Below are 16,428 nucleotides of genomic sequence, written 5' to 3'. Positions count from 1 at the left end.
TGTAAACAGAAATCACGAACAAAAAGCAAAAAAATTCCCCAAATGTGGCACTAAATATAAATACACCTTGAGAAGGACCCCTGTTTACTCTTCTGAGGGCTAAAACAAGAGGCACCTTGAGGAACACAGCTGGTGAGTGCCCACATGCAGCTCAAATTTTCTGCCCTTCTGTACATGTCCCTGGATGGCCACAAAATCACAGTGAGTGTTGATTTGGGGATTACAAACAAGTTTTCATAAACAGGCAAGTTTGCAAATATATGATCCAATAATAATGAGGAGTGACTGTAACTGAACCTGTTTTTATTTGTAGATGATTCAATCTTTGATTCACCTAAGAAATACCTGGAAAACTTCCCAATTCTAATGTCCCCACATAATAAATTTGTCCCAATAATATCATGAAAAGAATCCTAATCACAGTCTAACCCAGTCACGTTTGTAAGTTTATGGGATGTCATTTCTTTATCCCGAGGATGCTTTACACTCCTTTGGCAGCTAAGCTCTGGAGTTCTCTTGCCTCCTGTGATGGCAGGCTGAGTGGTGAATGGTGTCACGCTTCCTTCTAAAGACACATCACTGTCTCTGCCAGAGCTCTGTTCTCACCTGAGGATTTAGGATGCCACACACTGAGCTGCTTGGAGCATTTTTCAGACAGAGACTCTGAAGAAGCTGGCTCTGTGTTCTAGAGCACAGATAAAAGGACCACAATGTTGTCTACACAACGTTGGGAGAGAGGAAGGGCATCTGGAGGTGAGAGACTGTTCCCAGGAGGAAGGGATCTCAGTGAGGCAGCCCAGCACCCTCGCCCACACCCCAGGCTGCAGAGTCCTCAGGCATCCCCACGCTCAGCTCCCACAACCTGCCAGCCTTGCTCAGAGTGGGCCCTCCCCTGGAAGACATCTCCTTCTAGATCAGGTGCCCAAATTTCAGCTGGCAGCACAACCACCCAGAAGGCTTAGGAAAAGAGATCTGGGGTCAGGAGTGGGGTCAGAGAACGTGTGCTTCTAAGTTCCCAGATTTATGCTGCTGCTGCTGGGTTGAGATCACACTTTGAGAACCACTGACTAAACTACTTGTGCGTTGCTTGGTTTGTACTAAAACCTTGTTACCACATACTCAGATGACTTTATTAAAGCGTCCCTCACTATCACTTTCACTCAACGTGAAACCACAATCTCCCAGTCACATTTGGAATGACCACTGCAGCAATGCCGTCAGCTTTTACTTGAATATTCCCAAGGACAGGGAGCTCATTTCCTCATAAACCTCCAAGTCCATTTTAACTCCTAATTTTCCAAAGTCGTCTGTTACACTGAGTTTAACTCATTCGACATCAACCCCTTTGGAAAGGAAGCTGTATAAATCTCTCAAAGAGAAGAGTAAGAATGCCCTTGACTAGTTTGACACTCACTTTTATGTAGAACACATTTAAAAAGCTTCATGAAGCAAACATTGCCATTTTAGAAAGCAATGTATCAACCACCTCTGTGTCCTGTGCTGATGAACACAGCAGGCTTTCAGTGAAGCATTTCATCAAGCAGACACAGTGTCCTTCCAGAGGCCAACAGGTCACGAGGCCACACTGGCCATGGCGGGCAAGCCTTGAGCCCTCACACATGGGAAATGACTATGCAGGGTGGGGAGCTGGCAGTGTATCTCAAAACATGGTGGGTGACACGTATGATGAAAAACAGTTACTGGCCACTGGGCCTCAGTCACCTGCTCACCTTGAGCCCTGTGCCTACACTACCTGCATCCTGCATAATAACCCTGGGAGCGGGAGACACGGGTGCAGAGCTTCAGGCGCCCCAGCTTCCAATAACCCCCAAATGAACTGCATCCACACACACACCCCCATAGCCCCTCACTGAACCACTGTAAAGCCACCCCAGACATTATACCACTTCATCTAATAAGTACTTCGGTATCTTTAGAATAGAGACTTAAAAAAAAGAAAAAGACAACAACAAAATACCAGTATCATTAGCAATCATTCCTTAATATAAACCAAATACATCATCATATTTGTACACAAACATGTGATCAATGTTCCAACGTCCCTGTCTTACAAGTACTATTTTGGTTTTGTTTTTTTACAGTCTGACACTTTAACTGGATCCACATCAAGTCTTACCATGTTTATTTAACCTGTCTCTTCAGTTCCTTTACAACAGTTCCTCCTCCTCCTCCTCCTCCTCCTCTTCCTGCAGTGTATTTGAAAACAACTGGGGTTCTTTTTACCCAGTAGAATTTCCCCCTTCTGGGTTTTGCTGACCTCTCTGGAATTATTTTTCAGATCTCTCTGGCCCTGTATTTCCTGTAAGTTGTGGGTGAGTCTGGCTTAATTTGATTCTGGCTTGATTTCTGGTAGGGGCAAATATGTAATCAATGTTCCAACGTCCTTCACGTGAGGCCCACATGACCCCGCCAGCTTCCCTTTGTGACCAAGGCAGTTACAGAAGGTCACGTCCTAGAGCCAGCTCCTTCGCCCTTATTAGCGATCTGAAACATGGCTATTCTAACTCTATCCCTTTCTCAACATTTGTCAGCCAGAATTCCTCACCAAATAAGACTTTCTCCCTTCATCTATATTTAACTCTGAGGTATAGATCAAACATGAAAAGAAGGTTAAATGCTTGATTGCTTTTCTTTACCAAATTTCACGAGTTGGTTCCCCAGCACCCCAGCAAAAGTCTCAAAGTCACAAAGCTGAAAGCTGTGACAACTCCAAGCCAGGCAACACTTAGAGGTCCCAGTCCTGGGCTCCATACCTGCTCTCCAGACCCAGTTCTGGAGACAGGCCCCTGGATCCCCACGCTCCCTGGCTCCCAGGAGAGGGCCAGGTGGAGGGCCCGAGGGCATGTAGAATTTGGGAAAGAATCTGACTCCCCAACCTGGGATCCTAAACTGACAGCCAGGGTCACTCCGCCCCTCGGCCACTGCTCCCCAGCAGAGACTTCTATATGGGGGAGTTCACTGTTGTGCTTTTTTAAAGGAATACTCTCCTCACAGGTAAAAATACACTCAGGTAATTCAAGTGCTATGGTAATATGACGCTTCTCCTCCATCCTAATTCAAGGCATTGAAAAAATAAGCAGTTGGTTTTCCCTTTCAGTAGTCACTGCTATTTCCACCACCAATCACACAGAACCACTGTCTTCAGGCATCCCTCCCACACTCAAAATCCAGTGACTGCTATGGACTCAGGGCCATAAAAGAAAATAAATGACACTCAACCTGAGTTTTCTTATCCACTGCAGACTTCCAGCCTTTGGACCTAGGGACAGCCGTCATTCCTTGAAAACATTTCCGAAGGCCCATCCCTGGAAGAGGAGCTGTCACTCTGGAAGCTGTTGGCCCTGGCGACCTGACCGCCGTCACCCCAGAGCACGGGGCGTGGGGACCCAGGACGAGGGTGGACAGGGACACCGGGCTGCATGTGCCACACCTGGGTGGACGTGCAGAGGACACTGACATCCGACGGGGACAGGAACAGATACAGGTGACAACTGCTGGTGTGACTGCGGGCGGCCGGTGTGGGATTTAATCATTAGGCGGGCTCCATGCTGCCATGGGTTAATGTGTTTCCTACAGCCTTCTCCTCACACCCGCAGGCAGGCCTGGCAACAGCAGGGAGCCACCAGCTCTCAAACCCCAGCTCCAAAAGGGGTGGCTTTCCCTTAATTTGTGGCGGGTTGTCCCTCTTTCTCAAAGGTCCCTGAACTGAGACTCGAGGCAAGCCTCCGCGTGGCTGACCCGGAGTTTCCACTAAAGAACTGCAAACACCATCAGGGCCTCTTCACCAGGCCACCTTTCCAGAAATCCTGGCAATTCTACCCCCAAAGGTGAAAAAAAGCCAAAGCCTGGGTGTTATTTCAGGTGTGGGAGGGAATGGTGAAATCAAAGTTAGGGTAGGCCAAAGTCTGGCCTGGGGTTAGAAAAGGTTGGAGGCAGGTGCCTCTTCCCTGGAGAGCTACAGGAACCCACGCCCAGATGCGGGGATAGCTCAGGGCAGCATTTAGGGGAGGTGCTGAGGGTAGCTGCGGGCAGGGGCCGGGCAAAGGTCAGGGGCCCTTCCGTTACGGGAACCGGCTGGCCCTGACCGGTCTGGCCTGGGTCCTGCAGATTCCCGAAAGGAACGGAAGAGGTCTTCCCATCCCAGTGTGGACTCACACTGACTTCATGCCAGTCCAGCTCCCCAGCCTTCAAAAACGACTCTGAAGTGAGAAAAAGATACTGAGCAACTGAGAAACCAGCAACTGAGAAATGAAGTAACAAAGTCATCAACCCAGTCCAGGAGCCTGGCCTGCTCTGAGCTCCCCTGGAGGGGCTAGCAAACATCTGGGTCCCCAGGGCACATGAATCTCAGGAACAGGGAGCCCCCAGACTGCATCTCAACTCCAGCATTTTCTCAATGCTTCCCACTGCTCCCCCAAGCTGTAAATCCCCGGGCACTCCTGTCCATTCACGCTTGTTGAGAATACGCAGAAGCAGCCAGCGTGTCCACCCACTGGGATGCAGCAACTGGGGAAATAGGACCTGGGCTCCCCTAGAGCAAACACAGACCCTCAGCAGCACCTCAGGGCTAGAGCACCCTGCCTTTCCAGTGGAGATAGTGCCACAAGCTCTGGCCTCACCCCTGTCCCCCGTTTCTAGTTATGTGACCTTGGGCATGTCCCAGCCCCGAGGCTAGGTGTGCTTGCCAAGCTTCTCGCATCCTAACTGGGCCTTTCAGCCTCCATATATCCCTTCAAGGGTCTTCCACGGGGCTCCTCAAATGACTCATTTCTGTATAGACAGGCTACCTGGTGCAGAGCAATCCGATGACTTAGTTTCAAGGTTGAACTCTGGGAATACGGCATCATGTGTATTTTTACTTGAGTCTCACCTGGCTTTTTACCAAAAACATAGATATTAAGTTTCGTTCCACTGACCAAATGGAAGACTTGGCCTTTGATCTGACATGATTCTTGAGACTTTTCTCTATTTCTAAGGTCAGAGGGATTAAAGAACAAGGAAGTTTGCAAGTGTCTTTTGGCCTGAAACAAATTAATCTCATCATGGTGGTGGTTTAGTTGCTGAGTTGTGTGCGATTCTTGCGATCCCACGGACTGTAGCCCACCAGGCTCCTCTGTCCATAGGATTTTCCAGACAAGAACACTGGAGTGGTTTGCCATTTCCTTCTCCAGGGGATCTTCCTAACCCGGGTCTCCTGCACTGCAGGCAGATTCTTTACTCACTGAGCTGCCAATTCTGGGCAAATATGTTCCAATGAGACAGACAGCCTCTGAAGGGGCAGCTGTGCACCCCTACATGTGTGTAGGCACACATGTACAGGTGTTTTTGACTTTCAGAAAATAGCATCTATCACTCAGCTAAGACCCTGCTGTGGTATGCAGACCCATGTCTGTGCTTCTGAAGCTCACTACACAAGTAAAAACAACCTATGAGCAGGAATAAGCAGCATTTAATCAAATACCTGCACTTATAGACGAGGACAAGAAATTCCTACAGACAGCCTGCTGTGGATGGGAGTCAGCAGGAGGCACAAAGTTCCATGAACTTCAGTAACACTTCACAAATCAGTACCAACAGAAAGCCTGTAATCTGTTGTTGTCACCTAAGTTTGCAGTAAAATAAAGGGAATATCATCAGAGTATATTTTTTTCCTTCTATCTCAAACTCTTAATTATCCAATTTGGCAGGCAACCTTACTGAAATAATTCAATACTTTTGAGAGAACCTGTCTCAGGTGAATGGTGGGAACTGTGACGATGACAGCACATACTCATGGGCACGTGTCCTCAACAGTCACGGAGCCCTCCTGTCAACGTCCTTTCATAACCACTTCCTCTGACTTTGTGAGTTTAAGCCAACTTTATTGAACAAGGGGCTCCCCAGTGGCTCAGATGGTAAAGAATCAGCCTGCCAATGCAGGAGACGTGGGAGACCCGGGTTCGATCCCTGGGACAGGAAGATTTCCAGGAGGAGGAAATGGCAACCCACTCCAGTATTCTTGCCTGGAAAATCCCACGGACAGTGGAGCCTGGTGGGCTACAGTCCATGGTTGCAAAGCGTCAGACACGACTGAGCCACTAAGCATGCACGCACATACACATAAATACAAAGGTGGAGCTGTCAGAAGGCAGGTTGGAAACTGTAGCCTGAGACAGTGTAATGTGACTCCTAATGTCACCTTTGGCAGAAACCACCCATTGTCTTCACTTTAATTAAACAAGGAGAAATAAAGCCGCCGAGTTCAGTAAACAGCTGGCTCAAATTTCAGAAGCTATTCTTATACAACCTCTCCTCCAGTGGGAGAAACCACAATGGCCAAGCAAAACAATGGGTTGTGTGCCTGCCAGCCGCCAGGTGAAGGCCTGCACCTGCGTCCTCCGCGGGGCCTGACACTGCCCTGACCGCCGCCCGCACGTGGGCCCGGAAGGCGGGGACACGGCCTCTTTCAAGGACGGCAGCTGCTCCGAAGAGAATGAACTTCTCAGACACCAAGCAGTGAGGGGCTTCCGCAGGACTGGCTTCTCCGGGGCCTCTCCAGCCTGGACAGAGGCCCATGGGAGCTTCCCGCGGGTGTGGTTGTGTGGGTGGTTCACACACGTGGACTCACAGGGGCCCCGCGAAAGCTACACCTGCACCCAGGAATGAGTTTCCGTTGGTGCACTGATATGAATCCACCCCCTTGGGCAGCACTGGAAGGGCAAAGATAACATGGAAAAACAAACACCACTGCCTCACACGTCAGTAAAAAGCTGTCAGGCCAAGTTCAGAGCTCCGTGAGGCCTGTGTCGTGAAAAGATCCTGTAATCAATCCGCCTGCCACCATCTGGAGGCTCTCACGCCACCTGCATCCTGATGACAGGCTCTTTTCCATGGGCTTTCTGAGTTCCTCTAAGTCTCTAAATGAGAGATGACAAGAATCAAGGTCTCAGAAGAGCCTGTCAAGGTGCCTTCACCCTCCTGCAGCAGAGGGAACACTCGGAAACCGATCAAACTGGTTCTCCCCGGCAGATGGCAAGAGAACAGGGATCAAAACCAAAACACAAACAGCAAAGGCGGCGGGAACTGAGACCTTTATCACCCTCCTGATTTTACTGAACAACAAATAAGGATTTTCCCCATGCACTGTGTACTTTCCTTACACCAGAGCCAGTGCTAAGCATCTTCACACATTACTTCATCCCATCATCCTTACAATGACCCGCCAGGAAGGTGGTAGCATCCCCACTTTACAGAAGAGGAGAGCAGAGCCCAGAAGTAAGAGGGCTCAGTTCAAGGTCACGCAGCTCTCTATTGTCACAGCCCGGGGGGGACCCTGAGCAGACTCCAGCCCACGCTTGTAATCACTGCTCCACTCTGTGCTGGATGTGCCTATGAACATGCATGTAGATCTACAGAAACAGCTAAAGCATACAAGTGACTCAGTTTTGAAGAGTCTGGTTACCTCTCCCATCACTAATGACCACGGTCACCTAGAGAAACAGTGACGCATCCACTGTACAACCCAGCAGAACACATGCCACAGAAGTCCACAAGTGTGACCCAAACAGACAGTGAGATTGTTATCCTTTTCTATTTCTAAACGCCATGGCCGTGGGCACAAGAGTGCCTAAGGATTTGATAAGATGCACTTCAAAGCTCGTATCTGATATTCCTCTAAAACAGTAATTCATCTCGATCTGGGACGAGGCGGGAGCATTTTTCTGGGCAGCTGTGGTTCAGCACCGGTCCCCCACGCAGTCAACACCCTGCACAATTTTCCACATGGCACTTTCTCCACTGATTTGCCTATCCCCTTCCTTGTTGATAAGGCGCGTGCCGATAACGTGGTTTCCTTTTTACACTGGCTTCCAAGAAACTTGGAGCCTGTCTGCATGGTTTCATCAGCTAAGTTAACATTTACAAAAGGAGGTTTGCCTCCCAGATCTTTTGCTCAGCCCCACTGCCTGCCATTTTTAGCCAAACTTCACATCCACCTTTTAAACCATCACAATAAACTAAAGATTTGCTACCAGGGGGGGAAAAAAAAAAACCTAGAAAAATGAGCATCAACGCAAACAGCCAAGGGTTCAGAGTGCGACAAACACATGAAGGGTCCCTGAATCCCTTGTCCCAAACACCCCAGGCAGTCACAAAGGTGCCTTGTCTGGCAAAGACTCTCACACAGCATAACTTCATCAAGTGCAGGGCCCCCTGCAGCAGTCATGGGAGGTTGTCACATCCTGCTGGTTCGGCCCATCACCGACCTCTCCTCTCTGGTTAGGACGGTGAATTATGCCCAAGTGTGTTCAAGGAAACATGCCCCAGGCTGCTGTGGCCCCAGGAACTCAGGCAGACCTGGTGGCTCAGAGTTAAAGAAAGCTGAGATGTAGCTATTCCTCCCCTGCCCAGAAGGACTCCCTGCTCTCAGGTGACATCTGCATAGCAGGCGATCGCCAGGTGAAGGGTCCCAGGCACAAAGGTGATCAGAGGGCTGCGCACAGATGGGTGGGAGGGGCATTCACACCCTAGAGCTGACCACCATCACAGCTTCAGGTGAATAAGGACACAGCTCCCTCTCCCAAACCTGAGAGGCTGATGAGTCCCCACGAACACTGATAACCCAAGAGGATGAAGCTGGGGGGTGGGGGGACCCTGTATAAGTTCAAGCAGCACTGGGAAGAGAGGGGGGACGGCCTGGCCATTGGGCACTTGAGATCCACATCTCCTCTGACCATTTTCCCACAGGTAAGCAATGCCACCTTGGGGAAGGTACTCACCCACAATGTCCATCAAATAGAGATGCTCTGAGAATGAAATACCAAGCTGGGTCTGAACCCCAGTGGCACTAAATTACCACTGATTTCCTCTTGAGCTCCACTGACAAATAATGAGTCTTTCCCTGCACAGTTATCCTGGATTTTAAAATGCGGTATATCCTTGATTTTAAACTATGACTGTTTATGCCAGTGAACCTGTCTCACCTCTCAATGTCAGGTGCCAGCAAAAGAAGCCAAGATCAGAGGTGAAGGCCTCTCAATGTCTGTGGCTTGGGAATGCTACTTAACTTTTCTCAGGTTCTTCGTGTCTCAGGTGGGTGAGCCAAGGGGACCTCTGGGCAAACATGTCTAAGACAGAGCAGGTACTCAATCACTTTAACAAAGGGAGAAATAGAACCATGGCCTCAGTGGCCTGGTGAGGACCCACACAGCCCTCTGGTTCCCAAGGTGACATGGGGGCTGTTGCTGTAATCTGGAGGTCCACACTTGCCAATCCAAAATGCCAAGTCATGGTGCCAGAAGGTTCTTGACTGATGCAGGGCCAGGAGAGAAAAAGTTGCTTTCGGGCTTTCTGCCCTGCGAAGTGACACCGTGTACCTGAAAGCCCTTCATTAAATCTCCACCGGACAAAGCTGGCGCATTTACACCACCCTGCCCAGCACAGGCAGATGGAGCAGCACAGGCCAGGCTACCATTTATTTATTTCTCCAGCAGCCTGGGGGACACAGCACTTCCTGCATTTTAGGACAGAAAGTCACATGCAGAACACAGGGCTGAGCCTTTTGGAGGGTGTCTACTGCTGCTCCAGGGAAAACCCAGCTCTGGGTCTAGAAGCCACTGGGCTCTCAGCCAACAGAGGCCCCGGAAGCAGGAAGGTGGGCAAAACCCACAGCAGGACTTTGGAATCTGTATATGGCAAAACTGGGATTGAGGGCATGGTACCACATCCAGACTGGAAAGCACAGAGAACACACCTAATATTATCCTGGAGGAGGCACCAGGGCACACCTGTTTCCTCTCCTCACAGGTGAGGCTGGGAAAGCGAGCCACTTCCAATTTGCAATGAGAAGAGGGTTGTCGGCATCCTGTTGTCCTGGAGTGCACTGAGCCAGGTGTCCTACAAGCCGCTACTAAGTTACTAACAAAAGGCTGACCTCCCCCACCCCAGCCTCACAACAAGCGGGTGGGGGGCAGTAAGGAGGTGGGAGGCGGCAAAGAAAACACCCAGAGGCACAATGACATTCAAAGAACACTTCCATTTAGAAAGCAGACAAGGATAAAGATTTGCCAAAGTGAAAGTGTTATCATTGTGTTTACCTCCAATCTGATAGAAAGATGGTCAGAGCTTCCTGTTGTTCCAAAGCCAACACATGGTGCTCTCTACACACACACCCCAGACACAAGTGCTCTGCCCACATTGTTATCACTAAGAAAATGCACAAGCAGCATTTCTGTTACAGCAGGGGAAACTCAGGGCTCTGGGAGATGAATTCCTGAAGTAACTAACTGATCAGAAAGGTCATTCTTACAAAGGAGTGCATGCTTCACCCATCTTTAGGGAAGTATGCAAACAGCTAATGCAAGGTGGTCCAGGGTCCCCACAGAGCTCTGTGAACAAAAGCCACAGCTCAAACAGAGGAAGAGGATCCACAAAGAGGGCACAGCAAGAAGAGTCTCTAGGAAATGCCAATGACTTACCTGTTCCAGGTGGACTTGCGCACAGTGGGGACTCACCACCTAAAGAGAGAAGAAACGCGATAAACGGTGGGTTCTCTCAAAAAGAAACTCAGCATCACAATCAGGTGAGGCTCCCAAGCCTGAAAGCACCACTAACCACATTCACGGTCACAGTTTCAGAATCTCAAGACAACAAAGACCTAGAGTTTACAGAGTCCAGATTTTTGTTCACTTTCATAAAGTCCTAATCCCTTTCAGAGAACGTCATTAAAACTATGGACCTCTCCTCAACAGAAATGCCCACCTCTCATAAATACAGGACCTTCATGTTTAATTTGGAAGGCCTAGGGGACTCCCAGGCCAGAAACTTCTGACCTAGGGCAAAGCCCTTCTCACCGGGGAGCATAGGGAACAGGGCCAGGACAAGGAGGGGAGGGAGGTCTGCCTGGGGGTCTTCCAGCTGCCCCAGCATCTCACAAACACTCAGGGCCTGCATTCTCTATAAAACTGAATGCCTTTTCTAGAACTATTTCCACAAATGGAACTAAAATCAGAGTCTAAATGTGGACATTTCACTCTAGGCTGGAGTTGACTACGTGAGACAGTGGGAAAGGAGTCCCTCTGACTCCACCCAGGCCCCTGCAGATGTGAGCACATTAAGAAAGAGACATAGACCAATGTGATTTAGGCCACAGTTGCAAAAGAAGAAACACAGTTACCGGTGCCTAGGATGACAGACCCAGTGGGATAATACCCCAGCTCTCAAGTCTGCCTTGTGGGGGTGGGGTCTTAGGCTCCACCGCTTCCTGGCCATGGGACCTTGGGCTCCAACCACTCTGGGCTTTGGTTTCCTCATCAGAGAGCTGGAGGCAGTAAGAGCTTGTGGTGCTCAGAACAGGGGCTGACACAGGGCAGCTTCTCCTCTCAGGAACAGGGAGCCCTCCCTGAGCACAAAGGGCTGCAGCAAATGAGGAAATCAGACTTGGCTTCCTGCAGTTCTGAACGGCCAGGATTCTAGCACCTGCAAGCAGCACTCAGCTCCTCCTGGCTTTCTTCTCCCCAGACCCCATGTGGCTCAATCCTCAAAGAGTTTTCTAAAAATGTGTAATGGCAGCAGAAATTCCAGGGATCTGACTAATTGTCCTTGTGGGCTGGAGTAGGCGGCAGTGCACCCTTGGTTCCTGCCATGGCAACTATTTATAGTTCTCTTGCTTATCTTACAAAGTTCCTTAAGGAACATGATACACAGTCATTCATTTGTCTGGGACACATCATTACTCCACCAGGGTTCTGACTCATGCTCTCGTCTGGGACAGGGGCCCTCTCTCCTGGCACCCCATCTTCTTCCTCTCAACCTGGCAGTCCCCATCCCCATACACTTAGCAGCCTCTCTCATAGTACAGAATCACTGAGCTGAGGGTTGCTTCACTCTACACTGAGAATTCCAGGGAAACAGGAACAATGTTTGGAAACACATGCACAAATGCTTATAGGATGGATGTGCTGGCGGTCAGACAAGGAGCCGCGTGGTCACGGAACACAGTGATTAATTTCATCCTGTGTACAATGCTCACTTGGTGCGGGCTCGTGCCCTGGTGCTTCACTAAATGCTTCGCACACTGGTGAGAAGTGTGCAAGCAATCAGAGCTCCTGCCTTTGACAAATCACTACCCATATTTCATGCAGTAGAATACCAATTCAGCTGATGAAATAAGCTGTCAAGCCATGAAAAGATATGCAAGAACCTTAAATACTTATTTACTAAATGAAAGAAGCCAATCTGAAAAGGCTGCATACCATATGATTCGAACTTTGAGACATTCTGGAAAAAGCAAACTATAGGGACAGTAAAAAGATCAGTGGATGCCAGGGACTAGGGGACAGATGAGAAGGTGGAGCTTTAGGGCAGGAAAACTGTTCTTTGTGCTACTGTAGTGGTGAATATAAATCATTACGTGGCATGCGCGCTAAGTTGCTTCAGTCATGTCCAACTCTTTGCAACACCATGGACTGTAGCCTGCCAGGATCCTCTGTCCACAGGATTCTCCAGGCAGGCATACTGAAGTGGGTTGCCATGCCCTCCTCCAGGGGAATCTTCCAAACCCAGGGATCAAACCCACATCTCTTACATCTCCTGCACTGGCAGGCGGGTTTTTTTTATCACTAGCACCACCTGGGAAGCCACACATGTCATTATACATTTGTTCAAATCCTAGACTGCATAACACCATGTAAATTATAAACTGTGGTTAATAATGACAGTGTTAGTCGCTCAGTCATGTCTGACTCTTCATGACCCCATAAACTGTAGCCCGCCAGGCTCCTCTGTCCATGGAATTATCAAAGCAAGAATAGTGGAGTGAGTTGCCATTCCCTTCTCCAAGGAATCTTTCTGACCCAGGGATCAAACCCACATCTCCCACAGACAGAGGGGGAAGGGGGCTCCCACAGACAGAGCCTTTACCTTCTGAGCCACCAGGGAAGCCACTGGGGTGAATAATGTATCAGTATTGTCTCATCAAATATAACAAGTGTACTGCACTAATGCAAGGTATTAATCATGGAGGAAATTAAGGGGGAAAGTGGGCACAGGTTAACTCTCTATACTACTTGTCTAATTTTTCTGTAAGTCTGATACTGGCCTGAAAAATAAAGTCCAGTAATTACCTGGAAGATGTGTTTGTTAAGAGACCAAAAGCAAAAGCCCTATGTAACATCAGAAGTTCGAGTTTTAAAAAGAGCAATCACTAGGAGGACCATCCAGAAGTCAAGCATGTCCTGCATCTCCCACATCCCCTACAGCCACATGAAATGCAATGACACCCACCACCAGGCCTGGCCGCAGGGTGTCTTCCAGATAACGAAAGAGGGCTCCATGCAGTGGGACTCCCCACATCCCACCTCCAGGGGCCATCAAAATAAGCCCCACTGAAGGCTGACATCACTTAGGAGCTACGCAATCAACACCCCCATCTTATTTATACTAAGTACCTTCTCTTGTCAGGCACTCACTGTCCTTCACAGAAAGCAACAGTTAAAAAAGACAAGTCCTCACGGAGGAGACACCAACTACCACAAACTGCATAAACTATATTCTTCATTAGAAAGGGAGCTAGGGCATGGGGCTCCCCCCACTTCAGGTGCGCAAGCGCCTCAGTTCAGGGGAGCAAATGTCAAGCAACAGCTCTGCATTCCCACCAGAAAAGAGCCTCTGGTCCAGGGAATCGATTACCAGCCCCACTGTCTGTTTTAACGCACACTGCTGTTAAATGCAGACAGCACATGTCTGCAGAAGAACCTCGAATTAGAATGAATTTGCAAACAAAAATGCACAAGAAGTACCAATTCAGATAAAAAAGGATGGTCTGGGAGGAAGGCAACCTTTCCATACAGAGAAAACTAATGTTTACATCAAGAACTACAAACACCTATCGTAGTAAAACCTTCCTCAAGTGGACACACTGACACATGTCCCTTCAATGTGGCTCAAACCAAATCCCAGGATGGGAACCACATAGAAATCTCATACATTTCCTTAGAATAAGAAGGAGGGAGGCAGCTGACCACAGTCTGGCAGAACCATGAAGCAATCAACGGTGAGGACACAGCATGTTCTCACGTGGAACGCCCTGCTCTGCATCAGGGACATGAGCAGCCTGCAGTCTGACCAGAGGCAGAAACCAGGGCTTTTCCGGAGGAGCCACATCCAGCACTGGAGCCCCCACGGCTGCAGGCTCTGCCTGCCTCGCCCCTCAGGATGAAGACACCAGGTAACCGTGCCGAGGGCGGCCGTCCTGGGTTCGGGTCCGGTCAGGGACAGTGGGACAGGCTCACCTGCTTTCTCTCCCCGTCTCCTCTGATCACAGTCCTCACTGTGCTGTCTCGGTCTTCTGCTATTTTCATCTGACAACAGGAAATGCCACGGTGCTCGGTCATTTGCAGGTGGCCCTGGCCATCCTCAGCATGAAGGAGACGGTGCTGCCTTAGCATTTGGCCTCTGCAGGGCCAGTTCCATCTCACAGATGGAGCTGAAAACGGAGCAGGCCCACAGCTCCCGGAGTGCATGGCCGCCATGTTCGGAGGGACCGGGCAGCGCTCCCCTCTCTGAGCCCCTTGCCTGCTGTGTGAGGTGGCCTGAACCAGCGGCAGCGGACAAACACGGGGTTGCGTCACCTCCAGCCGGGCAACCTCACGGGGATGCGGGTGGCTCAATCACAGCAGGGCCAGGGCACCTGCATGTCCTCCTCCCCGGCCCTCACCGGCCCGCACGACCCGGGTAGCTGGCGAGCGTCCTGTCGGTGCCCAGAGCGCTGAGTCCCCAAGAGGCCGGGCCACACGGGCACAATCTTCTAATTTGGTGGCCACGGGGCCAAACTCCACATTCCTCCCCTAATAGAAACGTCTCCCCTTTCTCACCAGAAGGAGCCTGGGAGTGCAGGTGACACATGATGTGGGAGGGACAGGGCGGGAGGCTGAGCCAGCGCCCACTAGTGACTAAGGAAGCCCCAGAGAGGCCCCAGAGACCGGACTTTATGGCCTGTCGCGGCTCTGTGTGGGGCCGAGTCACCGTTACTAAGGGCAACCACAAACAAACAGGGCTGCACCCGGCACACCTGGCGACGTGGCGCCGGCTGCCTGCTGCTATCAGCACGCTGTCCCAAAGCCAGCGGGTGGGCAGGTGAGCAGGACAGAGGTGGGACGAGGGGCCCTTGCACCCAGAGTGACTGTGCACCAGGAAATGGGAGTGCAGGTGAGTACACGAGGGTGAGGGCGGGTAGAGGAGGGGTGTAAGAGTGTGGGGAGTGTGTGAGCACAAGGGTATAAATAAGTGAGTGTGTGAGAACACATGAGTGTCTGTGAATGAGCATGTAAGGATGAGAATGTGGGTGAGAGTTGTGTGTGTGTGTCCCTATGTGACTCTGTGTCTACCAGAGTGTGTGAGTGTGCATGTGTGTACACAGTACAAAAGCCCAGCCCAGCACTTCACTACCCTTAAGAACCATGGTACTTAGTGGACGCCCCAGGGCCGAGCCCAGGTCTGCGGCAAGGCACTTTCTCCGGAGGCATAAGGCCACCTCTGACAGCCCACGGGCACCTCTGTTCATGTCTGGAGGTGAAACCTGGAGGGAGACCACACTTCAAGTCTCCATGTGCCTCACAGAGATTTCCTTCTTGCATGTTTTCCTCCTCAGGGGTACCACAAAACGACGAGTTCGGCTCTGTTGTCACTGTTTGTTCTTAAATTTTACTTTGGACAAAGCCACAGAGAGAGTGACATTTTTCTCACCAGCTTCCCCAAAAGCATCACTGATGCTCTGCACATCACTGTGTGCATGGAGGAGAGTTTAACCTCCAGAACCACTGAGAATCCCAACTGTGCTGAGTCCCGTGAACGAGCTCCCCAGAAGCCCACAGACACATGTGCCCTAGAGCGTGTGGCACATACCATATTTTCAGAGGCTATGACCAAAGTCTCCAGCCTGGTCTCTCCTCCTGCCATTTATTCCCACTTGTTTCCCAGATAATTCTGCCCAGAGGTGAATCCCTCCAGGTTGGCATCAAACCAGCCTGAGCAGATCTGACCCACACCAGGATCTTGGAAAGAAGGATCGGTTCAATAGCAGCAGTCAACAATGACCAAAATGCATTCAGAAACTGAAAACACTTGTGCAGAGACAGACCCGTTTGCCATCACAGAAGTGCAACACAAGTGAACAGGGTGAACCAATTGGCTCGCAGGCAGGATTGAAGGCAGTCCGCTGAGCTACACCAAGTACAAAGGCCTCGCTCTAGGCACACATTGCACCGTTAAATAAAATTACTTTAGCACAGTTATTTGAATTCTAACACAGGCTGTGCAAAATCTGGAGTAAAGTTTCCCTCTGTTTTATCTCTGCAAAGATAAAGACTTTGCAAAGGAAACTCACAATGAGATCAAGATTGAGGCAATTTCTTTTCCACATCAGCCTGTTAA

At 50.0% G+C, this 16,428-nt stretch overlaps 1 protein-coding gene across 6 annotated transcripts in view; it reads right to left on the bottom strand.

Moving 5' to 3' along the window:
* Positions 1–16,428, bottom strand: part of TNS3 (tensin 3) — a 219,242-nt gene that overhangs the window by 132,256 nt on the left and 70,558 nt on the right. For all 6 annotated transcript variants that reach the window (XM_065939891.1, XM_065939887.1, XM_065939884.1 and 3 more), the window contains one exon: positions 10,476–10,514. Coding sequence is in view for 2 of the 6 variants with exons in the window: in XM_065939884.1 (XP_065795956.1) it covers positions 10,476–10,514 (39 nt within the window). In the remaining 4 variants the exon portion in view is untranslated. The remainder of the gene's footprint in view (positions 1–10,475; positions 10,515–16,428) is intronic.

Source organism: Muntiacus reevesi, chromosome 6, assembly GCF_963930625.1.
Source record: "Muntiacus reevesi chromosome 6, mMunRee1.1, whole genome shotgun sequence".
Classification (NCBI taxonomy): domain Eukaryota; kingdom Metazoa; phylum Chordata; class Mammalia; order Artiodactyla; family Cervidae; genus Muntiacus; species Muntiacus reevesi.
The sequence above is the reverse complement of the archived record's forward strand: the minus strand, read 5'-3'. Positions and strand labels throughout refer to the sequence as shown.